Source organism: Phocoena sinus, chromosome 3 (assembly GCF_008692025.1).
Source record: "Phocoena sinus isolate mPhoSin1 chromosome 3, mPhoSin1.pri, whole genome shotgun sequence".
Lineage (NCBI taxonomy): Eukaryota > Metazoa > Chordata > Mammalia > Artiodactyla > Phocoenidae > Phocoena > Phocoena sinus.
Genome location: NC_045765.1, coordinates 49,376,983 through 49,403,220, shown reverse-complemented (window position 1 = coordinate 49,403,220; position 26,238 = coordinate 49,376,983). Strand labels below are relative to the sequence as shown.

General features: G+C 36.0%; 1 protein-coding gene across 7 annotated transcripts in view; it reads right to left on the bottom strand.

The window, feature by feature from the left end:
• Positions 1-7,503: 7,503 nt before the first annotated feature.
• LARS1 (leucyl-tRNA synthetase 1) overlaps positions 7,504-26,238 on the bottom strand; it is a 67,146-nt gene continuing 48,411 nt past the window's right edge. For 3 of the 7 annotated variants that reach the window (XM_032625835.1, XM_032625833.1, XM_032625832.1), the window contains 9 exons: positions 24,712-24,802; positions 23,333-23,473; positions 21,805-21,945; positions 21,128-21,238; positions 18,815-18,925; positions 16,434-16,538; positions 15,092-15,187; positions 13,497-13,629; positions 7,504-7,915 (listed from right to left, as the gene is read on the bottom strand). In XM_032625835.1, coding sequence (XP_032481726.1) covers positions 7,710-7,915; positions 13,497-13,629; positions 15,092-15,187; positions 16,434-16,538; positions 18,815-18,925; positions 21,128-21,238; positions 21,805-21,945; positions 23,333-23,473; positions 24,712-24,802 — 1,135 coding nt within the window. In that variant the 3' untranslated portion in view covers positions 7,504-7,709. Of the gene's footprint in view, positions 7,916-13,496; positions 13,630-15,091; positions 16,539-18,814; positions 18,926-21,127; positions 21,239-21,804; positions 21,946-23,332; positions 23,474-24,711; positions 24,803-26,238 lie in introns of all 7 variants that reach the window. The other 4 variants (XR_004349087.1, XR_004349086.1, XR_004349088.1 and 1 more) reach the window with 4 other exon arrangements.

Here is a 26,238-nt window from a genome sequence, read left to right as displayed (position 1 = left end):
AAATCACCATTTTGCACAGTTTCCAACATAATTTATTCAGGAAAGGATCGGGGGTAATAAAACCATTAGGTAAAAAATTGGGAATAGGACATTTGCAAGGTGCTAAAACATCCTCTACAGATTTCTAATTGTAAAAGAAATAACGGATCTTAACTCTGGAGAAATACTCAAAATGTATCTTTACAATGGAAAGTCCTGAGAGTGTTTTTTTTTAATGTATCTTTACAATAAAAACTCTGAAAGTGATTAAAAATATGTATCTTTATAATGGAAAGTTCTGCAAGTGATCAAAATGTATCTTTAAAAGGGAGAGTTTGAGAAATTATCAAATTTAGCATCACTAAGAGTGGGACAAACTGATATTACGTATCTCTTGATATGGTACAACAGGAAGTAATGTTTAACCTAAATCTCTTTGTCTGTAGACCATGCTGTCCAACAGAAATAAAATGCGAGTCACATATGCAATTTAAAATTTTCCAGAAGCTACTGTTTAAAAAGTAAAAAGAAACCGATGAAATTAACCTTATTTTATTTAATCCAATTTATTCAAAATATTATTTCAGCATGTAATCAACATAAAATTGAGGTATTTTACGTTCTCTTTGTCATAAGTCTTTATTCTACGCTTTTACAGCACACGTCAATGCAGACTACTCACGTTTCAAGTCCTCTACAGACACATGTGGTTAAGTGGCTAAATTATTGGACAGCACAGCTCTAGACCTAACTCCAGTATAAGGAAAACAAGGGATACAACAAATCACCACTTAGTCCTCCAAAGTGAAAATGCAGTTAACTACTCCTTTGTCACATCCCTTAAGCCCTTAGGAGTAAGGACCGTGTCCTATCCTGTTTGTTTTTCATGTGTGTGTGTGTGTGTGGGGGGGGGGGGTGTTCCCTACCTTATAATCAATTAAGCTTTAAGGATAGCAGTGAGCAGTTAGAAAACTTAATTGATGCTGTAAGTCTTGGGTGGCATCTAAGTAGTTTCTAATACAGATGTGAAGTTATGTCCAAAGATATTAAGGAGAGAAAATAGCATAACAAAGTATCAGCTAACACTGAGAACTTACCTGAGCCAGGCACATAAGTATCTAGCAAATAGTCATCGGAATGACTAAGTGAATGAATTTTTCAAGTGAAAAACAGAAAGACAAAACTACTACAAACTATAAAAGACATGAAGGAACATATCATCTCATTCCCACCTAAAAATTTGCAGTGACTCTCTGGGTAATTAAATCAACTTCGAATTTCTACCTGGAATCCAAGAATTGTTATAATAAGGCCCAATTTACTTACCTGTTTCCAATTTCTCTCTCATTCCTCCAAGATAAACATTCCATTCCCAGCATTATCTCCCAAACAAGCCATGCATTTGCTTTCACCTCCTAGCCCTTATCCACACCTGGTTCTAAAAGCTTGGAATGCGGCCCTGCTCTCCTAGCTGCTGCTCCAATCCTAATCAACCTTCACGGCGCACCGCATCTGTGAAGTCTTATCTGACTCAAGTCCATAGAAACTTCTCCCTCTTCTGACCTAACAGCCCTGACATCGCTGGCCTTGGTCAAATACATTTTGTTCCCCATGCATGCATTCCTTGTTTAATAAGTATGCTGCAATGGACTGGAGCTATGGAAGCCAGGGCTCTAACACATCTCTGCCACTGATGTATAGGATTTGGACAGGTCACTTGTCCTCTCTAGACCTGTTTCTTCATGTGGCCTCTTTGCTACCCCCTCAGCACACCAGCTACACGCTCCTGCCTCAGAGCTTTTACACCTGCTGTACCCTCTGCCTAATATGCTTTTTTACCCAGATTATCTGCTAACAAAACTATATATGCATTTACCCTTGGACCTACAAGCCAACTTCCATAAATTTAAGATACACTTCCACAAATACAAAACCACATATCCACAAAGTTACTCACCATATAATTCTATACAGGTTCTATAAAATATCAGAAACTTAGAAACACCTAAATGCCCATCCATAGGAAACTAATTGAATGAGTTATGGTACACCTTTACAAAAGTATAACACAGAGGAGAGAAGAGGAGGGACAGAAGGGGGCAAGGGAGGAAAAGGAGAAGGACAAAGAAAGAGATCTCCATGACCTAAAGTAAAAAAACAAGTACATATATTTATCAAAAAATAAATTTAACTTAAAAAAGCAACGTATAAAATAATTATAACATCTACTTTTTACATGAGAAAGGAGGAAGTAAAGTACATATAAATAAATATTTGCTTATTTTTAGAAAGAGACACAGGAAAGATAATCTAGAAACTAGCGAAATGGTTAGCTATAGAACATGGGAATGTGGTGCCAGAGTAAAAATTCTCTGAATGGATGTAGTTTTGACTTTCAAACAGTGTAAGTACTTTACTTTTTCAAAAAATAAATAAAAAGGGGACAAACTCATAAAATTGAGTAAGAGAAACAAATGACTTTATATTAAAACCACAAATGAAAAGGAATTCATTCAAGTAACATTTAAACACAGTGCTTTGACTATTTCCCTTAGTGAGAAACACCTTAAGGACACAAAGAACTGCAAATTTGTTTTTCAAAAAATATATATTGAACTCTACTTAGTAAATTTGTTGTTCATAGTAGCACTGCATTGGCAAGTCTGAAATTACTAACAGAGCAAAGCAGTAAATATACTGAGGTTCTTGGGAACCAGAATTTTCACTGTGTGAGAAGAAAGATACAAATATTTTCAGGGAAAATGCAAGAAAGAATTGTGGTATTAGATAAAATTATGATTTTTATATATACATATTTCTTAGCTCTGCCTGTTGGAAAAGCCTATAAAAACCCTACAACTTAGTAGCAATGAGCACACAAAACACCCAGATCTTGCTTTCTTAATACCACTCTCCATTAAAATGAAGCAGAGGTCCTTGGAGAAAAAACTGATTCCTGTTCTGGGGACAGGAAAATACAAGGTGAACAGGAAACTGCTTGTGCCATTAAGCAAAGAAATGTTCCAAGACTTATGGGGAGATAGCAAAAGCACACAGGAACTAGCTTGAACGGGGCCCCCACTGGATAACTCCAGAAAATCTGAGCAAAGTATAACAATGGTAACAGATTATAGCATATATGAAAAAAAGAACCCATCAGTCCATAGTGGTTTGTAAAGAATGGTGAAAGGCAAAAAATGGAAGCAAAGGGGAAACCTCTTCTTTACAGAAGAATGATACCTAATACATGTAGAAGAAATGATAAAATTAAGAACTCACCCTATTACAACTACCCATGTAGTTACTGGCAGAAAGATGATCGATGAATGCTACCATTTCCTGAAAGTTTGCTGGTAAACAGGATATTCACATAAATTTTAAAATATCACCTTACAGGCTCCTTACTAATTACAAAAGAGAAAGATTCCTTTTTCAATGGAGAAATCTGAAGATACTACTTTAACCAAGTGATCAAACTTAGTATCATCAGTAATGGGAACACACAAACAATATATGAATCTGACAATCATCAATACATGATGCAGTGGGAAATATCACCCTGTAGTAGTCTTGCCAAGATTTTAAAACCTGAATCCAACCATGAGAAAACAGACAAATCCAGATTGTGAAGCAAACTTACTAGCAACCGGCATGGAGTCATCAAAAATGTTACTGTGATGAAAGACTGAAAAAGAAAAGCTGAGAAACTGTTCTAGTGTGAAGGAGATCAAGAGACATGACCACAAAATGTAATGCTTAATCTCTGAATAGACCCTGAAAAAAAAAACCTAATATTATTGCTAAACTATATTTTATATGCCCAATGTTACATTTCTTTGGCAAGATATATATATATTATACAAGATAATGTCCTAGTTCTTAGGGGTTACATGCTAAAGTATTGAAAGGTAAATTGTCATGGTGTTTGCAACTTACTGTTAAATGGTTCAAAATTTTTAAAAACTATATTCTAAATGCAAGGCGGTATCGTGGATAGGATCTTGTAATAGCAAAAAGACATTAGCGGAAAAACTAGTGGGACTTCCCTGGTGGCGCAGTGGTTAAGAATCTGCCTGCCAATGCAGGGGACACGGATTCTATCCCTGGTCTGGGAAGATCTCACACGCCACGGAGCAACTAAGCCCATGCACCACAGCTACTGAAGCCCGCGCCCTAGAGCCCGCGTGTCGCAACTACTGAAGCCTGCGCGCCTAGAGCCCGCACTCTGCAGCAAGAGAAGCCACTGCAATGAGAAGCCCGCGCACCGCAACAAAGAGTAGCCCCCGCCAGCTGCAACTAGAGAAAGCCTGCGTGCAGCAACGAAGATCCAACACAGCAAAAGATAAATAAAAATTTATAAAAATACAGGCATATTAAAAAAAAAGAAAAACTGGTGAAATCCTAATGAAGCCTTTAGTTAATGGCAGCGTACCAGTATTAATTAGTTTTGACAACTGAACCAAGGTTACATAAAATAATAACATTAGGGGAAACTGAGTGAAGGGTGTACCAGAACTCTCCATACATTAGATGCAACTTTTCTATAAAGCTAAACTATTCCAAAATAAAAAGTGCATTTTTAAAAATGTATGTTTAAAGAGAGAGAAAGCAAATGGAGCAAAATGTTAATAACTGGTAAATCTCAGTTGACAGGTATATGGATGTTTACTAGCCAATTATTTTAACTTTTCTGTAGGTTTAAAATTTGTCAAAATGTGAAAAGAAAATAAAGTGACAGAAGGTTAAAAGCAAAAGAATGGAAAAAGATATTCTACATGAACACTAACCAAAAGAAGACTGATGTTATTATACTAATGTTAGACAAAGTAGCCTTTAGGAAAAAATAAAGGAAAACTTCCTAATTAGAAAAGTTCAATTTACACGAAAGACAACAGAATCTAAATTTATATGCACCTAATCACACAGCATCAAAATTTATAAAACAAAAATTGTCTGAACTAGAAGGAGAAATATGTATATCCAGGGTCATAAGAGATTTCAGTACGTCTCCAAAACAAAGAGTACACCAAGAAAACAAAACGGTAGGATACAGATTTGAACAATTCAATCTGCAAGTATGACCTAATGCACGTATGTAGAATTCCACAACTGCAGAATAAACATTCTTTAAAAGCTCACATGGAACATGTATAAAGAATGTTCATACACTGGGCAATAAGCTTGTCTTTACGGGAGGAGGCGTAAGGCAGGCTTCCAAGGTGCTGGCATTGTGATATTCCTTGACAGGGTGGTGATTACATAGGTTTTTGCTTTGTTGATAAATTCTGTTTTGTAGTTCATTTTTTGTATGTATTTTATAAATTTGTGTGTATATTATATATTTCTTATTGTTGTTCAGTTTATGTGCATTACATTTTATAACTTAAAAAGAGTTAGAATCCTTTAGGAAGGTAACCATCTCCCATAAAACAATAAGCCCAATGCAGCTTATTTTTCCTTCAGCATTTCAACTAGTTGCTGGTTTTTGTTTCACACGTGATGAAGTAATAGGCTTATGCTTAGAGGCTTCCTTATACAAAACTTACATATCTTTAAACATAAAAAATATATTCAGCCCAGCAAGACATTTATTCTTAAGAGAGACACATAGGAATTGAGACTGAGGGAACAGAGAATCCATGAATCCCAGCTCACACTTAATCCAAGAAAGTATAGGTTCATAGGCTCAGTTAATAAAATAGGCACAATCACTTACAACAGTAAAATTATTTTCCTTTCACCTTTCTTTTTTTTGGCCAAGCTCATTTCATTTAATTTGCCTAAGTTAAACATTAAGTAGGCTTTAGGCCCCAGGAAGGATTACTTTGATGTTGGGAATAACTAAGGCTATGCAGACTGAGGGAGCAGAAAAGAATCTAATGGAGGGAAAACAAAACAGCTGCCCCAGAAGAACCAAACAAACATGACATGATTATGGCCCATAGTAATCTTAATATAATCTTTATATCTTAATCCTGATATAGTAGTAGTAGTAATAGAAGAAGGAGTATTCAGTAACATTTACTGAAGGCTCATCATCACCATATCATCAGTAACATTTCTAAAGGTCTACCACCTGCCAGGCACTGTGCTATATATAAGATTTTCCTAGATTGTTTCATCTAAACATCTCACAGTAAGCCCAGAAAGTAGGTAAATTACTAGTTCCATTTTACAGATGAAGAAATAGGCTGAGTAACTGGCCAAAACCACCCAAGTAGCAAGTGTAAGAAATGGAAATCTAACATAGCTAGCCTGACTTCAGAGAATGTAACCTTATCCACTCTGCTATACAGCCTGTTCCTAGCAGATAAACAATGATTTGCACTTAATGATCTCTAAGGAATATTTCAGTTCTAACGTTCTATGATTTGCTTTAATGATTCTATATTCGAGCATTCAACTAGGCCCAGTAATCTCAAACTGTATAAAGCAAAATAAGGAAGCTCAATAAAATCTCTTTACATGACCTGAAAAGTTAGAATTCAGGGTCCTTAGGATTATCAGAGTTGGATTTTCCCCATATTAAACCCTTCAAGAAATAGAAATGTTTTTCTTGTCTGTCAATCAATACCTAATATTTTTTCCTCATATGAAAACAAATGGCACAGACAATATCAAATGACATTCCAGAAAGAATAAGAGAATTTGCAATGCTGTTGGCTTGATCCTTTTTGTTTTGTTTTTTGTTTTATTTATTTATTTTTGGCTGCATTAGGTCTTCGTTGTTGGGTGCAGGCTTTCTCTCTAGTTGCGGCAAGCGGGGGCTACTCTTTGTTGCGGTGCTGCTCAGGCTTCTCGCTGCAGTGGCTTCTCTTTATTGTGGAGCACAGGCTCTAGGCACATGGGCTTCAGCAGTTGTGGGACATGGGCTCAGTAGCTGTGGCGCACAGGTTTAGTTGCTCCGTGGCATGTGGGATCTTCCCAGACCAGAGTTCGAACCCGTGTCCCCTGCATTGGCAGGCGGATTCTTAATCACTGTGCCACCAGGGAAGTCCCCGTTGGCTTCATCTTTAAACACAATTGGACTCAAGACAAATCTGATAGATGCAGATTTCTGGGGGAAATCCTAAATCCTAAAATTTCACCTAAATTTAGTGAAAATCAAATAAACTGTTTATAAACTATTGATATTAGCCTTGAAAAAATATTATTGGTGGTTAATTGAATATATTAAAGCTAAAAAAATTCTTATAAACATAAGACCTATTTGTTCTTTATACAAAATACTGAGTGATCATAATCAAGTCAAAATATTCTCATTTGTTCTTTTAAAATCATCATGAGAGTTCTTTTTAAAAAGCAAAACTAGCTGCCTAATTTACTCTTTTAGAAGAAAAACAGCTAACTCCACAATGGATATAATATAAAAAGTTGTTAGATGCTCCTTAGCCTCATAAATAATATGAAGTATACCTCATACAAGAAGCATACTGACACTTTTGTAATAATCTGAAATACTAGAAGCTTCTGGGAAATGGAAATAATTTGTTAAAAAACAAAAACAAAGTATGGTACAACTACTTCTCTTCAAGCCCTCAATAAGGAAAAAAAATTTATTAGGTCCAGCAATCCAAGAAAACTTGGTGTATTTACAAGTACATGCAGAATTTGATGGTTAGAAATGAAATCTATTTAGGTCCAGCCTAAGATTCTCATAGCCCATCTATAGGCACAATCATAGTAGTAATATCCCCAGAAACCAGGATAAATCTCCAATGTGCCTGAATTTAATGAACCAGATAGATCATTGTATCACCAATATCTGCCCATAGCCCATTTTCAGTAAGATGAATTTTCTTGCTCGTGAGGTCCACGTGGAAAACAGCATGCTCAGAAATGGGGGTCTTCTCAGCGTGCTCTTTTCCCAGGACGGGAACTCGCCGAGGCCCCAACAGTGGATCATCAAATCTCATCAGTTTCACTTTGGAAAGGTCTACAGCAAAAGAAAGTATCAATATGAACATTTAATTACAGTCTCTGACTCAAACCCATGCCTGAGCCTGATAATTCACACTGGTTGTTATATCTAAAACAATATTTTCATCAGATTACTAAATAGGACCCGATGTCAGAAAGCAAAGCTGAATCTAACAAATCTTCATCTTCTGTCAACTTTTACCCAGATCAAAGACCAGCAGAGATTCTGGATAACACATCTCCTGAATTACAAACCAAGGGGAGGGACTGATTATATTTTTGAGTATTATCCTATATGGTCTCTCAAATCACTTTTAATACACTTCAGTTAACCATTTTTCAGAATATTAAAAAGCCTAAAACTTAGTTATCTTGCTTGTCTTGCTTCCTGGAATACTTAAAAGTTCAAGAATTGTGGCTTTTGGGGAAAGATAATTTTGGAAAAAGAATTACTACTCTAAGAAATAGCATTACCAGTTTCTTGTTTTGCTCAAAGGATGAAAGTGTATTAACAAGCTGATGAGAGACAAGGAAAGAAGGGGAATGGCTGGGGGAAAGGGCGCAGGTTTTAGAATTTTGAGCTTTTGGATGAGTTCCAACCCTCCCTTGCTTGAGATTTTCCTGATCTGCTCTTATGCAAGCTGATAAGATGGCTCCTGGTAAAGACAGCACTTGTCCCTTGAACAAATTTATGATCCAACAATCCTGCCAACAACTGAGCCCAAAAGAAATGTATTTATTTCAGCAATTCTGAGACTTTTCAACATCAAATGGTTTTATTTTATATGGTAGAAAAACACCATAAATGACTACAAATGCTGATTCTGGATTTACAGCTCATTCTAAGTGTAGCATGGCTAGTTTATACTTAACCTGATCCACAGAAACTGAAGATATTTTCTGAATTACTTCCCACCCCTTTCTAAAGTAGATTGCTGGGTGGTCCCTGAGCTACACTCCCTCATGTTGCCTTGAGAGTATGAAACTCAGCATGAGAGGGATAAGGTTTAAAAAAAAAGATAAAAGGAAACATTAATGCAGCTGGCAGCTATGCCAGGAGTACAGGTTATACATTCTATTCTCCTTGGGAAACAAAGACTAAAGGACTACAAGTTTAGGGTAGGGATCCTGGGGCTTATAGAGCAATTATCTGCAACTACCATGAAGGCAAACCCTGCCTAAGAGTCTTTGTAGAGTCTCTGCAGAGGCCATACAATCTATCCCCATATACAGCACAAGCCCTGAAAATTAAAATGGGAAAGGAGCACTTACAGTCTTCTTGACAGCCATGGTCTTATTTGGGGGGAAGAACACAATTCATTTTAACAGCTACTGCAATTCAACATGCACATCAGTGATAGCAAATTATTTTCTTATGGAAGTAGTGACAAGTCCTACCGGCAGATTTTATGCACAAAGCCTTTTACTGCAGATCTGCCTCTGTCTCCCTCTCTCACTCTCTCTGAAACAGACCTCCCTCATCATTCCAAGCAATGCTGAATCAAACTATTTCAAAGAAGCCTTAATACCCAACCAGGCTTCTAAGTGACAAAACACATCTGCTTTGATGTTTCACCATGTAGTTATTACTGCCAATAAAATTATTGGTGCTTTCTTAGTGGTTTTACTATCTTTTCTTATCCCAGACCTCTCTTATCATTGAAAATGTTGAAATTTAAGTCTGCAACTACACAAGATTTAAGGCACTTAAAGATGAGAGTGATTGAGAGTCCCTAGGGATTGATAATGTGGAATGGAGCTTTTCACCTCCAAATTATTAGTTCACATGTGGCATGGGTGGTAAGTGATTTAAAGTCATTATCGTCAAATAGTTGCTCCATGGCCTTTGTGGACTGAATGACGATTTTAGCTAGTGCCTCCTGGACCTAGATCATAATCACCCTCAATACAATTGGCACTAACTGGATGACTTGCTGGCTATCACAGCAGACAGACTGAGAAATATGTTATTGAATTTCACTCCTTTCCCATCTCATATACTCAATATACTCAGTCCCCTTAGATATCAAAGTGTTCTGAGGGCTTCTGGAAAAGTCTTAAGTTTAGAGCTCTTCTGTAGATACTTGGAGGAATATCAACTGCAAACTCCCCCTAATATTTCTATTTTCCAAATTCACAGTAGCCACTAATACCAAACTTAAAGCACTTCATGATAATATTATTCACAGCTAGAATGACAAAGGATGTAAGAATTATGCCAGAGGCTCAGTGAGAAGAGACGAGCTAAAGAAAACACATCAGTACAGTTCTAAAGAACCTAGTGAGTGCTGCATCTGAGTGTATTTAAAAGGGAGTCAGGTTTAACATTATATTATATAATACAATTTCCAATACAGGAATAAAACCTCTTATGCACTATAACCTCATAATAATCCTATCCAGCATGTCCACACAAATATCTGTTTTCTTTAGAAGCCACCATATTGTTCTTCAAAGTTAAGAGTTCTTCCTATTACAAACATTTCTCATGACTGAATATATGCAATATAAAACCAAAAGGAAGGCCACAAAACGGCTTCCTATATGTTCACACTTCAAAATTTTCAAGTTCTGCTTTTTGTGGCCTATAAGTTCTAAGGATGGCATTATCATTCTACAGTACCTGGTTTATTGAAGGAACACGCTAAATGTCTACAACAAAATGGATGAACCTTGAAAACATTTTGCTAAATGAAATAAGACATACAAAAGAACAATATTGTATGATTCCACTATACAGGTACCTAGAACAGTCAAATACATAGAGTAGAAGAGTAGTTACCAGCGACTACAGGGAGGAAGAATGGGGAGTTATTATTCAATGGGTACAGAGTTTCAGTTTGGGATGATGAAAAAGTTCTAGAAATGGATAGTGTGGTGGCTGCATATCAGTGTGAATGTACTTAATGCTACCGAACTGTACACTTAAACAATGACTAAAATGGTCAACTTTATGTTATGTATATTTTACCACAATTTTTTTAAATGTCTGCAAACAAAAATATTCCTAGTCCTAACATATTGCTGGTACACAGTGAAAAAAGTATCAGTGTGGGCTTCCCTGGTGGCGCGGTGGTAGAGAGTCCGCCTGCCGATGCAGGGGACACGGGTTCGTGCCCTGGTCCGGGAAGATCCCACATGCCGCGGAGCGGCTGGGCCCGTGAACCATGGCCGCTGAGGCCTGCGTGTCCGGAGCCTGTGCTCCACAACGGGAGAGGCCACAGCAGTGAGAGGCCCACATACCGCAAAAAAAAAAAATGTATCAGTGTTTCCCTCATGCTAATACACATTTTCCCTTCACCCTCACAGGTATAATTCTCAAGGCCCTATCAAACAATGTTTTCTCCATAAAATCATGTCTGATCACCACAGCTGGAAATAATCTCACCTTTTTCTGTGTGTAAATTTTACTATATCTCTCTTACTGTACTCAGCAGTTTCTCCTTAGATTATGATTATGTACTTCAATAGCTTAGTCCCCTACTCCTTCACTAGATGCAGCCTCCTAATGAACAGTACTTTGTGGACTCCCCAAAGCCCCTAGTACCTACAAAGTAGTCTCTGCATACACAGTTGTCTCTACACACACTACACATGATATTCTCTCAAGAAATGACAACAGAAGGTACACGAATGACTTCAAGAGAACAAAAAATACATGGTAGAATGAATTCCAAAGGGCTATTTTAAGTCTTCTATGTAAATGGAATGTTGTTACCCTGAATATAATTCCATAAATTGGTCACTGTATAGGATTTGTAAATCTTTTCAGAAAATTTTATACTGATGGTATTTGGCCCAATCAACTCTTGATTGACATAAGAAGAGAAGAGAGAGATTATGTAAAATAGGGAATCTCAACATTAATTTGTCTTCATAATTTGGAAGAAAAATAATACAGAAACAAACTAATTCCCTTCACGCTCTTCTCAGCGTAAGACCAGCTGAGTAATTAAAAAAAGAAACTATACAATCCCACTACTGGGCATATACCCTGAGAAAACCATAACTCAAAAAGAGTCATGTACCACAATGTTCACTACAGCACTATTTTCAACAGCCGGGACATGGAAGCAACCTAAGTGTCCATTGACAGATGAGTGGATAAAGGAGATGTGGCACATATATACAATGGAATATTACTCAGCCATAAAAAGAAACAAAATTGAGTTATTTGTAGTGAGGTGGATGGACCTAGAGTCTGTCACACAAAGTAAGTCAGAAAGGGAAAAACAAATACCGTATGCTAACACATATATATGGAATCTAAAAAAAAAAAAAAAAAAAAAAACAGGTCTGATGAGCCTAAGGGCAGGAGAGGAGTAAAGATGCAGACTACAGAATGGACTTAGGACAAGGGGAGGGGGAAGGGGAAGCTGGGACGAAGTGAGAGAGTAACACTGACATATATACACTACCAAATGTAAAATGGATAGCTAGTGGGAAGCAGCTGCATAGCACAGGGAGATCAGCTCGGTGCTTTGTGGCCACCTAGAGGGGTGGGATAAGGAGGGTGGGAGGGAGATGCAAGAGGGAGGAGATATGGGGATATATGCATATGTATAGCTGATTCACTTTGTCATACCACAGAAACTAACACAACACTGTAAAGCAATTATACTCCAATAAAGATGTTAAAAAAAAAAAAAAGCTGTAAGTTGTTATATCAAATCTAATCATAGGAGATCTAGACTTAATCTTGCTAAGAAATTAAGATTATTTACATATTTTACCCGGAGGGACGCTGTCTAAAAGAAAGAATATGAGGGCTTCCCTGGTGGCACAGTGTTTGAGAGTCCGCCTGCCAATGCAGGGGACGCAGGTTCATGCCCCGATCCGGGAAGATCCCACATGCTGCCGAGCGGCTGGGCCCGTGAGCCATGGCCGCTGAGCCTGCATGTCCGGAGCCTGTGCTCTGCAATGGGAGAGGCCACAACAGTGAGTGGTCTGTGTACCGCAAAAAACAAAACAACAACAAAAAAAAAAAACAAAAAAAAAAGAAAGAATATGAGCTTTGGAGTCAAATATATCTAAGTTTGAATTCCAGCTCCAGGATTTACTAGCTGTATGAACTTTGCAAGTTATTTAGCCTTTCTAACCTCCATTTCATCATCTGCAAAAGGGAAATAATACCCTAAATGTTACAGGGTTGTAAAAGGATTAAATGGCCAATACATGGCAGACACTCAATAACTTTTACTCTGTTTCTCTTCCTTCCCCAGGAACAGATTCAGTCAAGCAGGTTAGTTTGGAATTAAGGGAATATGTTCCTTCATTCTGAATACTTCTGAGCGTTGGAAATTGCTTATTACAATTTTAAAGCTAGATGGAATCCTGGAAAAATATCTAATCCAGTGTCCTCATTTCACTAAAAGAGAAATCAGTTTAGAGCTTAAGTGACATGGCCAAGCCACCAAGCTACCAAGTCACAATGTCCCAAAAGAAAATATAGGTGTCCTGATTCTGGGTCCAACACTCTTCCACAACATTACATGACTGTCCCTAAGCAGGACAGTTACTTTTCTTTCACCCCTCTGCTTAGAACTCATCAAATCCACAAGCTACTGCCAAATGTGCACTTCAAGGAAACCATTTACCTTTGATTCCTCGGTCCACCTTCATTAAACGCCGGATTATAGAATCACGGTTATCTCCTTGCCTGATTTCAATTTTGGTTGAGAAGTGGCCATTGAATGGCTGAGAATTCACTAGGGAAACTGATACACCAGGCTAAGAAAATAAAGAGAAAATGACTGTTATAAGAAATCAAACTTGAATACTGCTGAGGGAGAAGGAATCTCTGCTAGATTTTTAATGCCCAATGAAAGACAGATTTAATTCTGGTATTCTAAAATCAAGACCAAGGGATACTCAAATATGAAAGAAAAAATGTACAAAAGCTCATGCTTATAACCAAATGCCTAGGTAAAAATGACTATGAGTACACATATCAATACTGATGATGAATAAAAACAATAATTCTATTTTCTCTTCTAAAACTACCACCATTTATTGAATTCCTACTATGTACCAGACACTGTACGAAGCACTTTATAGACATTATTCCTGTATCCTGAAAGGCAGTTCCTTAAGACCCTTTTTCACAGATGAAAAGCTGAGAACCAGAAAGATTAACGAAGTAGCCCAAGGTCACATAGCTAGTAAGAGGCAGAGCCTCACCTTTACTGAGAATAAACTCATTTCTATGACATACTAACTCCCACATAATATAAACAATATAGTTAAAGAACTTGCTCATTATTTTAAGTGGAAAAAGTCAACTGAGCCTTATGAAACTTAAATACATAGTAGCTTAATGGAATGCTTGAAAGAAGCTTGAAATAAACATATTTGTATGGGGAAAACTATTTCATGTACCTATATTCATGGCCCAAATGACTGTACTTTTAAAAGCCACCATATCTTAATGTAATGAGACTATTTATAATCTGATGATAAATTTAGGAGGTCTGCATGATCATGATTACTTCATTCTTTCAAAATAGACTTCTTCTGCTTGCTGCATTTTCAATTAAATGTGGTAAAAGTGGCAGGATATATGTAAGTCCTCTGTTTATCAAGAAAAGTAGGGCATTTTATGGACTCTCACAATGGCACTCCAGTGAACTTTACCAAATGCTGCCATTCTGAATGGATTCTTTAAGAGTTAATAAATAAAATCTCCCCAAACTTCAAAACCTATTTATCTTCACCAGTAATGGTCAAAGAATAAGAAATTAAAAAAGCATCTCCAGTATAATGGGAAATGATGCATCAATCTGTTTTATGCCAGAAACCAAAAGTCTTGAATACCATTACTAAACCAAAACTCATCTGAAATATGAAAGCTCCTTTTCACTGTTTAAAAAAGTTTCACATTTCAATGTCCACTATCTTTTTTTTTAAGTCAGGTTTTGAAAACCATATTCTTATTTTTAAAATCACAATCAACGTCTGATGCTACCTGTGATAGTAGAGTAAGGAAAAGTGAGGGTTGCATTAACCAGGGAATTAGAGGACCTCAAATCCAGACCCACTACTAACCAACTAAGTGGCCTAAGCCAAGCTAATCATTTAACTTCTCTGGACCTCACTTCTTTCCATCGTTAAAATGATGGTTTTAGATGTAAAGCTCTCTAAGGTCTCTTCTAGCTCTAAAATGCAACGATTCAGTGAGATTCTTTCAACTTACTTCTGTTCTAAAAACATTAAGTGGTTTCCCAGGACAGCAATCTTCCCTGACTTTATCTTCTGCTTCAGAGGCAAACTTGACTTCTATGTGTTCTAGCTAAGTAGAGGGGAAAGATGGAAGTCATTAGTATCACTTAATATGATTGGAATTAGTCATCACCTCATTTCACCAAAGAGCAAAACCAAGTTCTCCACTTATCATAAAATGGCCTGTGCAGTTTTATTATTTTCCATATAAACATTATATGAAACCTATCATCAAGTATTTAACACTCATGTTAGATGCCTCATACATAGTATGTTATTTACAGAGTCATGTTTACCATCTTCTATCAGGAAATCTGGCGTCTACCTGCTGCCTAAGAGAAAACAAAAATCAGTATAAAAGGCTTTCACTCAAATAAATGGAAAAACTCAGAAATGTAGCAAATTGCATATACCTGAATACAAGATGACCCTAAATAAAGTGTTCCCATTGTCCCAATGTAAATATCCAAGAAGTTTTTTGACCTCCATGAGTATATATGAACATTTAGAAATATACATAAAATAGATGTCTACTAATACTTTATTAACCCATTTATAATTACATGACATAAAATGCTTATTTAGAAATGCGTATTTCTTCCATTCCTGTATTTCATAAAACAATTTTATTCAAACTCTAAACCTGCACTTTTTTATTTATTAGTGTTTTCATTATTACTAGAACCACTTTTTGAATCCTCTAACACAATTTCCTATAGAAAATTATCTTTCCTTCTGCCTAAGGTGAATGAGAGACAGCATTTTTAGAATCTATATATTAAATTGTCACTGGGGCAGGAAGATGGAATGGGGAGAAACTCAGATATGTGAAAGCTACTGGTAATGTTCTAGTTCCTGAGTTGGGCAGTAGATTCATGGATGGTGATTATATTACTAATCAAGAAAAAAAAAAACGGGGCCAAACATGGACCACTGATAATATATAATGAATCAAGGATTCTAATTAATCCAAATCTGTGATTCTGAGGTCTTAAAGGGAGGGGGGAGGAAAAAGCAATCCAGAATACCCCATAATATGAGAGATTCTGAAAGCATTTGAATATAAGGCCTCTCCTCATTTCTTTTTACGGATAATTTTGAGAGGAAATCCAGGCATATACAGTTAGTATTTTAGGAACAGAATAACTGATAAGTGAAGTAAGAGAACAGATCATTTCCTCTTCCTGTAACTTCTATACCACCCATTCTCTTTCCCCCCAAAATATATTTGGCAAAGGTACTAAACATAGAAGATGAAATTTATAAAAAGGTTTATTATAAAACTAAAGAACTGGATAATCCCAGGCCCCTCTTACCTCAAGGGAATTGGTCAGATAGACTATATTCTCCATGAGCACTGCCTGTTCGTCAAATTCTAATTGCAAATCCAGAACACGAGGTCCCATCTTCTCCAGATTTTCCTAGCAGCCAAAATGGTTTTGAAAAACAAAATCACATTAAGAATATGATGAAAAGAACGTATTTCTCCCAAAGCAATCAGTCTCTCAAGTGATAATATCTTCAAATTTGAACAGTTAAAGGAAAGGCCTTGGACTCATGGTTTCCCTTATCTATGTTTGCTCGCTAATGAAATTACTCGCTGAGAGTAATTGTCATTTAAAGTATGATAAGATTAAGACAGCACTGAAAAGACTAGGACAAGGTTTTCAGATTTATAAAAGAAATATGATTTCATCATTGTTAATTTACCCTGACTTTATATGCAAACTCAAAGAACTCACTTTGACAAGGAATCAAACAAATGTCTTAAAATACCCCTTCAGGTAACAAATAAAATAAAATAAATTAAATGTTTCCAAGATACCACATCTGTAAAGCTATTTCAAGAAACAGTGAATTAATAATAACCAAACAAAACATTCCTATAAATTAAAAAAATTTTTAAAAAGTCAGATTATATGGTTACTCAGATAATCCTACGACATATAAAAAACCATTTCTTATTCTTAATTTTAACATTAAATATCAGTATTTGCTGCTCAAGATGTAACCTTCAAGACCTAAGTTCATATGCACAAATACAGCTAACTGCCTAGAACATGTTTCACTTACATGAAAGTGACCTGACATGATTCTTAATATTCACTACCTTCATTTACCATCCAAGTTGTTTCTTTTCCCATGAGGTGCTAGAAAACCCTTTTCTTATTCCCAGATTTATTAAACACTTTTCAAAGTTTCAAACCACTAATTTGCCTCATAATACCAAGTAATACCAATATTACTGAAAAAATATTTTACTACTCAAAAAATCTAACACTGGTTTTTCAAAAAGCCAACCTTTGAATCTAACATCATTTAAAATCAGTTTCACTGGATTCTACAAAGCATGCCACCAAAATTAATTGCCTCTGCAACCAACAATGGGATATTTTGTTCATTTCCCCATATTGACAATGGATCTGACATTATGACCAATGGCACTAGCTGGGAACCAATGAATTATGAGCATACCAGCAAATATAACTTATTTTTGTAGGTCAAGTCATGATTTTAAATTATTTCTGAAACTTCAAATACCATAAGGCTCAGATAGTTGACTCTGGTTCTAGGAGAATTAAAAGGCTTTCCTAAGAACACAATCTATTCCAATACAAGACAAGGTAAGAGTTTTGGTCTCTTATCAGGCAGGTATCTGTAGCCCACAAGATTCAATAATTAATCTAAAGTGTAAGAATAACTATTACATGCTTAGCCGGCTGGAAGACACTGATATACATTTTCTTTAAAATGTACTGAGCCTACTTTTTGACAGGTAGTATTAAAATGTATTATGTGTATTAATTCATTTACTCCTCACAGCACTCCTAAAAGGTAGGTTCTATTAATTTCCTATTTTATAGATGAAAAACATTGTGGCCCGCAGAATTTAAGTGATTTGTCTAAGTCCTCCAAACTAAAAAGTGACAGAAAACAGGATTTGGGCCAAGATTTGTCTGCCCCCAGAGTTTGAGATCTTAAGCAATATACAGTCTTCTTTCTGTTTCTCTTTGTCAGGAAATCCACCAGATCAGTTATATATATGAAAAAGACTAAGAGTTTAACCCAAAGATTCTCAATGGGGGAGCTATGGTGGGGGACTGATTTTGCTACCAGGAGATATTTGGCAATGTATGGAGGCATTTTTGGTTGTCATAACTTGAGTAGGGGAGGGAGAAATTCTACTGTCATCCAGTGGATAGAAGCCAAGGACACTGCTAAACACCCTATAGTGCACAGGACAGCCTCCCACAACCAAGAACTATCCAGCCTAAAATACACATAGAGCCAGTTGAGAAACCCTGATCTAACCACTATAAACAACGTTTAAACCGTTAAGCTAAACCTATAAAAATGTAGAATCTTGTTCCAGTAATAGGATCTAGTAAAAACACCCCAATGTAAGCCAAAAGACTATGCTTCCTCCTTAAAGTGAAAAGAAGGGAAGGTAGAATATGAAGAGAATCATTTAGTGCAGTAATTCTCAACCAATTTTTCTTCCACAATACATATTTTTCACACATTCAGCAATTCCACAGGTAAATCCCAAATCTGATCATTTCCACAACCACTGATTGAAAAGTGCTATTTTAGCAGATTTCTTGGGGAAGACTGTGCCCAAAGTGTTCCTCTTACTTCTACTATCCTATCTAACCATTACCCATGTGGTCACAGCTGAACAAGGTCCACAGCTTACCTTAATCATGGCGACAAATGGCATCACTTTCTTCATGTATTTCTTCAATTCTGGCAAATTGACTAGTTCACTAGCAATGACCTTGTTATCAGGCAATTTTCCACTGTTGGTCTAAAAAAAGAGTGGGAGACGAATGTGAAGAAAAATATTTTAAAGATAATATAGGATAGTAGATGTAGCCAGACATGAAATGGTGGCCTCTACCAATCTGCTAGAGAGCAGCACAAGAGGGTGCAGCCTCTAGCATCACGGGGAAGTGAAAGGTAAATGAATAATACAGAAAGGAGTCTCCTCTTTCCTCTAAATTCAAAGGACACATGTTTTTTCGGGTAAAGGAGAAGAGTATGTGCATGATGCTGAAATATTTAATTTTCCCTTACACTAATGATACCTCTAGGATTGTAACATTAGATCTTATCTAGTGATAAAATGGTCTTATAAAAATCCTATTTGTCTTCAAACTTAAAACTTCTCAAAGCATTTCATTAGTCATATCAAAATGAAAACTATACAACTATCATATAAGATGTATTATAATGTCTGCTTTTGAACACTCTGCCTTATAAATTGTTACCACAAATGTGAAAAAAGAATCTCTAGCTATCAACCTGTTAAAAATAATATAATTTCTATCTACCAAAAATAAATATCTATATCATAAGCATTAATATGCACAGTCCCAAATGAGCTGCCTGAATTCAAATTCACTCCTGTGAACATCAATAGAGGAGAAATAAAGTAAGCGGCCTTTCCAGACTTTTGGGTGACCTATTTTCTCCTTATTGTAAAAGAATCACACCAAAGCCAAGGGTTGGGAATAAATCTAAAAGAAAAGTAACATACAGTAAGATTTCCAATAATCTATTTACTTTCAATTCTAACCTTTACTAGAGTACATAGGAAAAAATATTTTCTCCACTTGCCAATACGTTGCTTTGAATTACATAAGAAAAAGGAGAGGGTGGAACACACTCTTTTTTCCTTATGTCACCAAAAAGGTGCCATATTGAACATAAGAACATTCTTCTTGATTATAAACTGACATTCTTTTAGTTCTTTTGGATGAAAACAAATGAAAATTTTAAAGGAAGCTGGTCATTCCAAATAATGCCAATAGATGATGTTGATTTCAAACTATGCAATCTAGTCAATAAATATAAGTAAAAATATAACTTCTAAAAGAACAGTGGTGATTAATTTTTTAATATCTGGGACATTACATGCCATATTCGGTTCTTCTGCTTCCTTGAAAATGCTGGTATGAATATATATGCCACTGAGGCAAAATTTCATTTTTCTAACTACCAAAGTAGCTTTTACTCTTTTACTTACCATAAGTCAAAACTCTGCAAGCAGATTCTAAAAGCTACACTCCATTTCTATCAAACGCAATCAAAGGAAGAGGTAGTTCTCCATAAAAACAGGTTCACATATTGTAGAATACAAAAATACTTGCTCTTCTCTTTCCATTAAATCTTACAAATATAAAAGTTCTTCTGAGTATTTCTTGGTTAACCATGAAAAGTACTGAGACAAAATTCCAATAAAGGTCTAGAAAATCAAAGCTAAGGATTTTTCCTTTATATTACCGCTTTATGCTTTGGCCATAATCCCTATTTGGTCTCTTTCTTTCTCTTTTTAAAGTGCGCCTTAATGGTTTCTGTCCACCAATAACTGTTGCTTATAACCTGAGCAAAAATTCTACAACATATACTTTGTTTCCATATTTTGAATGTGAAAGGAAAAAGGAAGGTGAATTTTTTTCTCTAGGAAAACCTAGAACTAAGTTTAAATATTGAGTTCCCTTTAAATACAACTATCATATTTAATAGCTATTTACCTGACAATCAAAAACACAACATCAAACTCTCCATTTCTATGGGTAATTATCAAATTGGACATTTTCTTTTAAATTACTCAAGAGCCAAGCTTCAAATTTTTTCAAACATAATAATGTTAAGGCTTCATGAATGCCAGTGTTCAAGGCACAACAAATGCAAAAGGCAAACTCAGTCCTTTTGCTTCATAATTTTAACCACACATATGAAAAAGTCCCACACCTTTTGATTACATACAACTAGATCTAGTATTTTTTTATGAAAGTTTCAGAAATGATGAAAAACAGCTTTTCCCTCGGCATCCATTTAAGAGCCACCAAGGATAACAAATGGCACTCCATGCATAAAGGTAATTAAACAAAGCTGCCTGTCTTTCTTCCCCTAGACGTTGCCAACATCCTAAAAACAAAAACAGCATAGGGAGAACACGACACTGCTGGGGTGAGGTGGGGGGGGAGTCTATTGAGAACGTCACCTCAAAGTGATGACGCAGAACTGACAGGGTGATATGTTGCCAAGACGGATAGTTCTTCGCCACATAGATGGTGCAATGTGAAGGTTTCTGAGGGAGCTGCTTGTCAGTCTTCTACAGGGCAGAAGAAAGAAAAAACATTTAATCACTTTCATATACACCAAAAATGAAAGAACCCTCTGCCAGTATATAGCACTACTGCCTTTAACGTTAAAAACTATGCATACAATAGAACTGCATTAGAAATGAAAATAGCCCTACATTAGCAATGAAAATGGCCCTAAGGAAAGTTGTCTTTATTTTCATTACTATTAAATGTTATTTGACCAATAACTTTTTTTTTTTTTTTTTAAATAATTTTATTTATTTCATTTATTTTATTTTTGGCTGTGCTGGGTCTTCGTTGCTGCACATGAGCTTTTTCTAGTCGTGGCGAGCGGGGGCTACTCCTCGTTGCGGTGCATGGACTCTAGGCACGTGGGCTTCACTAGTTGTGGCTTGCGGGCTCAGTAGTTGTGGCGCACGGGCTCAGCCGCTCCGTGGCATGTGGGACCCTCCCGGACCAGGGCTCGAACCCATGTCCCCTGCATTGGCAGGCAGATTCCTAACCACTGCGCCACCAGGGAAGCCCATGACCAATAACTTTTAAGGAATGACATTAAAAAAAAAAAAAACTTCACCTTCCCTTTAGCTGGTATCATATAGTTCTTGAGTCGCAATCTAAGGTCGTGTGCTACTTCCATGAGATACTGTGAGGAGCGTATCAAGCTTTCATCCACAGGACCTGCCAGAGGCCATGAAGCATTCATAACTGAGTCGGGCTTTAAAAAAAAAAAAAAAAAGGTTCAGTGAGATTAGACAACACAACTATTTTATGATTCTTGGTTACAGTTTCATACCAAGACATGGTGTGTAACTGTGTGCTCAAAGTTCAAACCTGACTACATATAACACGCGTCCACAGACCCTGATCTAATGTTCCCTAGAATTCAAGCTGTGAAGTCTGACTCTACATTCTTAATTAGCACCCATTTGTACAAGCATATTGATACCCACACACATATGCTCACTTTCAAAGAAAATTATGTAATGCTAATTGGCCTAAATTTAATCTTTGTTATATAAATTATGCATACTCTCAGCTTTTATCCTACTAATACATCCAGTACTGAAAGTATGGCTATTTGGAATATATATCATGAGCACATTTTTGCATTGTTCACACACTGAAAAATACAAAAGAGCTTGGCTAATAACGCTGGAAAGGAGTTATTAAACCAGCCAATCTGTTTTTCTGTAAGCCTGGGAGAAATAAATTTATCTTCACAGTAAGAATGCTAATATAAAATCCCTGAATATGCAGCCCTATATATGCCAGGAATTTTATATAAAACAAGAATATGTATGCAAGTATATACTTCTATCTTTGTTTATAAGCAGCTCATAACAGTTATTTACATCTTTCTCAATAATTTCACCTTTCTAAACAAACAGTTGAGAAAACAGTATTAGTTATACATGTATTCAAATACATTATAACATTTCCTAATAAGAATTAGGTGATAAACAATACGCACAAAGTCACATTATTAAAATATACAATAAAAATAAATAAATAAATTTTTTAAAAATTAAAAAAAGGGGGGGCCTCCCTGGTGGCGCAGTGGGTAAGAATCCACCTGCCAATGCAGAGGACACGGGTTTGAGCCCTGGTCTGGGAAGACCCCACATGCCACGGAGCAACTAAGCCTGTGTGCCACAACTACTGAGCCTGTGAGCCACAACTACTGAGCCCATGTGCCACTACTGAAGCCCGCGTGCCCAGAGCCCAGGCTCTGCAACGAGACAAGCCACCGCAATGAGAAGCCCACACACCGTAATGAAGGGTAGCCCCCGCTCGCCGCAACTAGAGAAAGCCCATGCACAGCAACGAAGACCCAACACAGCCAAAAATAAATAAATAAAATAAATATATTTTTTAAAAATTTTTAATAAGATAAAATATATACACCGTGTATAAATTAAGGCATATATACCCGATGTAGCTTCAATTTAAGCTGCTGTAATAATTATGAGATAATGAACCCAATATTATTCTTGAAATACTCATTTTCAGTCTTTCTCTCTTAAGTAACATTATTATCCCAATATTTATTTAATGAGGCCACAATCAAAACCACCCAGAACATCTTAAATGCATAAAGCTACCTTTCCCAGGAGTGTCCAGATGTGCTCACACAAATGAGGACAGAATGGAGCCAAGAGAAGTGTCTGAACTTCAATAAACCGGAACACGAGGTCTCGGTGCATCCCTTCTATGGCCAATTCACGGTACTTATCTTTCGCAGCCTACAAAATTTGGAGTTATTTACCATTTCTCTCCCCCACTTCTTTAAAATAAAATTATAGGAAAAAAAACTCAGTATCTCTATTTTAATGCATTTTTAAGTATTTAGTCTTTTAAAATTCCATAATAAACTTTACTAAAGGTTTTACTTTATTTTTAACAACCTGAAAATAAATGTGTATCAATCCTTAGGTTAAAAACAATAAATTGTTTAAATTTATACATCTTTGATAATCTTTGCTATTAAGCATTTCTTTTTAAGCACTTCTTAGCCATTCAGGGTTCTTTGGGGGGCGCTGTTTGTTCATGTCCTTTGGTAATTGTTCTTTGGACCATTAGTATTTTTTTGATGGGCTTGTCAAAATCCTGAAATACAGACTGTAAATAATTTTCCAGTTAACTGTGTATTCTTAAGATGATTTCAGTTATGATTTTCTTATCTATGTTGGCAAATTCATCAGAACTTTTATGGTTATTCCTTTCTTTTGTTTTTATGATTAGGAAATCTTTTTTCAATTCTAAAATCAAATAAATGTTCACTTAGCCCTGTTTTTCAGAAAAAAAAAAAGTAAATCAATCCTAACAAAAGGATAATGCAGTTTTATACTGATTCTCAAGAAAATCTGAAAAAGACATTTTGCAATGGACATAAAAGATGAACAATTTAAACTGTGTACTAAGGGTGAATGCTCAGTAGCATGTATTAATAGCATCAAATCAAAAAGGCTGTAAATATGACACACTGCTATGCTCAGCACTTATCCTTATTTAATCACATCTCTGAAAACCAAGTTACATAAATCCCAATGTGATATTTTACAAAACTGACTGAGGAAAGCTACATTTTTACTTTAAGCACTTGAACTGCCAAACTTGAGGATATGCTGACACCTTGTGGAAAACCTCAGAAAATGTTTGCTTTCAAACTAATAGCAATTATTTACAATTATGCCTTTGTTTTTCATCAACTTTAAAATGTTTTCCTGGAAAACGTGTCTAATTTTTAGATTTAACCTCTTTATTAACCCACAGCTCAACTAGGAATAGAATTACTTACATTAAAGAGACATAATATAAAAAGTACCCAAGAAAACTATTTAAAATCACAATGTCTTAAATATTTTACAAATTTTCAGTCTCCACTTAAGATGAGTTATAATGCTACAGCAGGAGGAGAAAAAACAAGAAATACATCATATTGACACTGACGTATTTTATAGCTACGAAAAGAATAGCCTACCTGAAACTCAAAAAACCCTGTTTTCAAAGCTTCTTTAAACATCATCTTTTCATAGTTTTGATCTGTTTTTATAATGCCTGCATTCATTTCACTATTGAATAGGAAAAAAAAGGTAATTGAGTTTAAAGGCAAGTACATATATATAGGTATAAAAAACTTCCACACACACTAATAAACATTAAAATGAGAACAATGCATGAAACATTTAAGACTGCTCAACCACAAAACCATCTTTGTATTCCTCAAAACTAACCACTGCAGCCTCACACTGTCTATCCACTCTTCAGTATTGTTGTAACACTACTTAGGGCTCCTGTTTATGACAACACAGTTAACCACATGCTTGTTTAAAAATTCCTTGATGGTCACCCTGATACCAAAACCAGAAAAGATACTACAAAAAAAAGAAAATTACAGGTTAATATCACTGATGAATATAGATGCAAAATTCCTCAACAAAATACTAGCAAACACAATCCAACAACACATTAAAAGGATCATACACTATGATCAAGTGGGATTTATCCCAGGGATGCAAGGATTCTTCAATATACGCAAATCAATGTGATACACCATATTAACAAATTTAAGAAGAAAAACCATATGATCATGTCAATAGATGCAGAAAAAGCTTTTGACAAAATTCAACACCCGTTTATGACCAAAAAACTCCAGAAAGTGGCCATAGAGGGAACCTACCTCAACATAATAAAGGCCATATATGACAAACCCACAGTCAACATCATTCTCAATGGTGAAAAATTGAAAGCATTTCCTCTAAGATCAGGAACAAGAAGACAAGGATGTCCACTCTCACCACTATTATTCAACATAGTCTTGGAAGTCCTAGCCACGGCAATCAGAGAAGAAAAAGAAATAAAAGGAATACAAATTGGAAAAGAAGAAGTAAAACTGTCACTACTTGCAGATGACATGATACTATACATAGAGAATCCTAAAGATGCCACCAGAAAACTACTAGAGCTAATCAATGAATTTGGTAAAGTTGCAGGATACAAAATTAATGCACAGAAATCTCTTGCATTCCTATACACTAATGATGAAAAATCTGAAAGAGAAATTAAGGAAACGCTCCCATTTACCAGTGCAACAAAAACAATACAATACCTAGGAATAAACCTACCTAGGGAGACAAAAGACCTGTATGCAGAAAACTGTAAGACACTGATGAAAGAAATTAAAGAGGATACCAACTGATGGAGAGATATACCATGTTCTTGAACTGGAAGAATCAATACTGTGAAAATGACTATACTAGCCAAAGCAATCTACAGATTCGATGCAATCCCTACCAAATTACCAATGGCATTTTTTACAGAACTAAAACAAAAAATATTAAAATTTGTATGGAGACACAAAAGACCCAGAATAGCCAAAGCAGTCTTGAGGGAAATAAATGGAGCTGGAGGAATCAGACTCCCTGACTTCAGACTATACTACAAAGCTACGGTAATCAAGACAATACGGTACCGGCACAAAAACAGAAACATAGATCAATGGAACAAG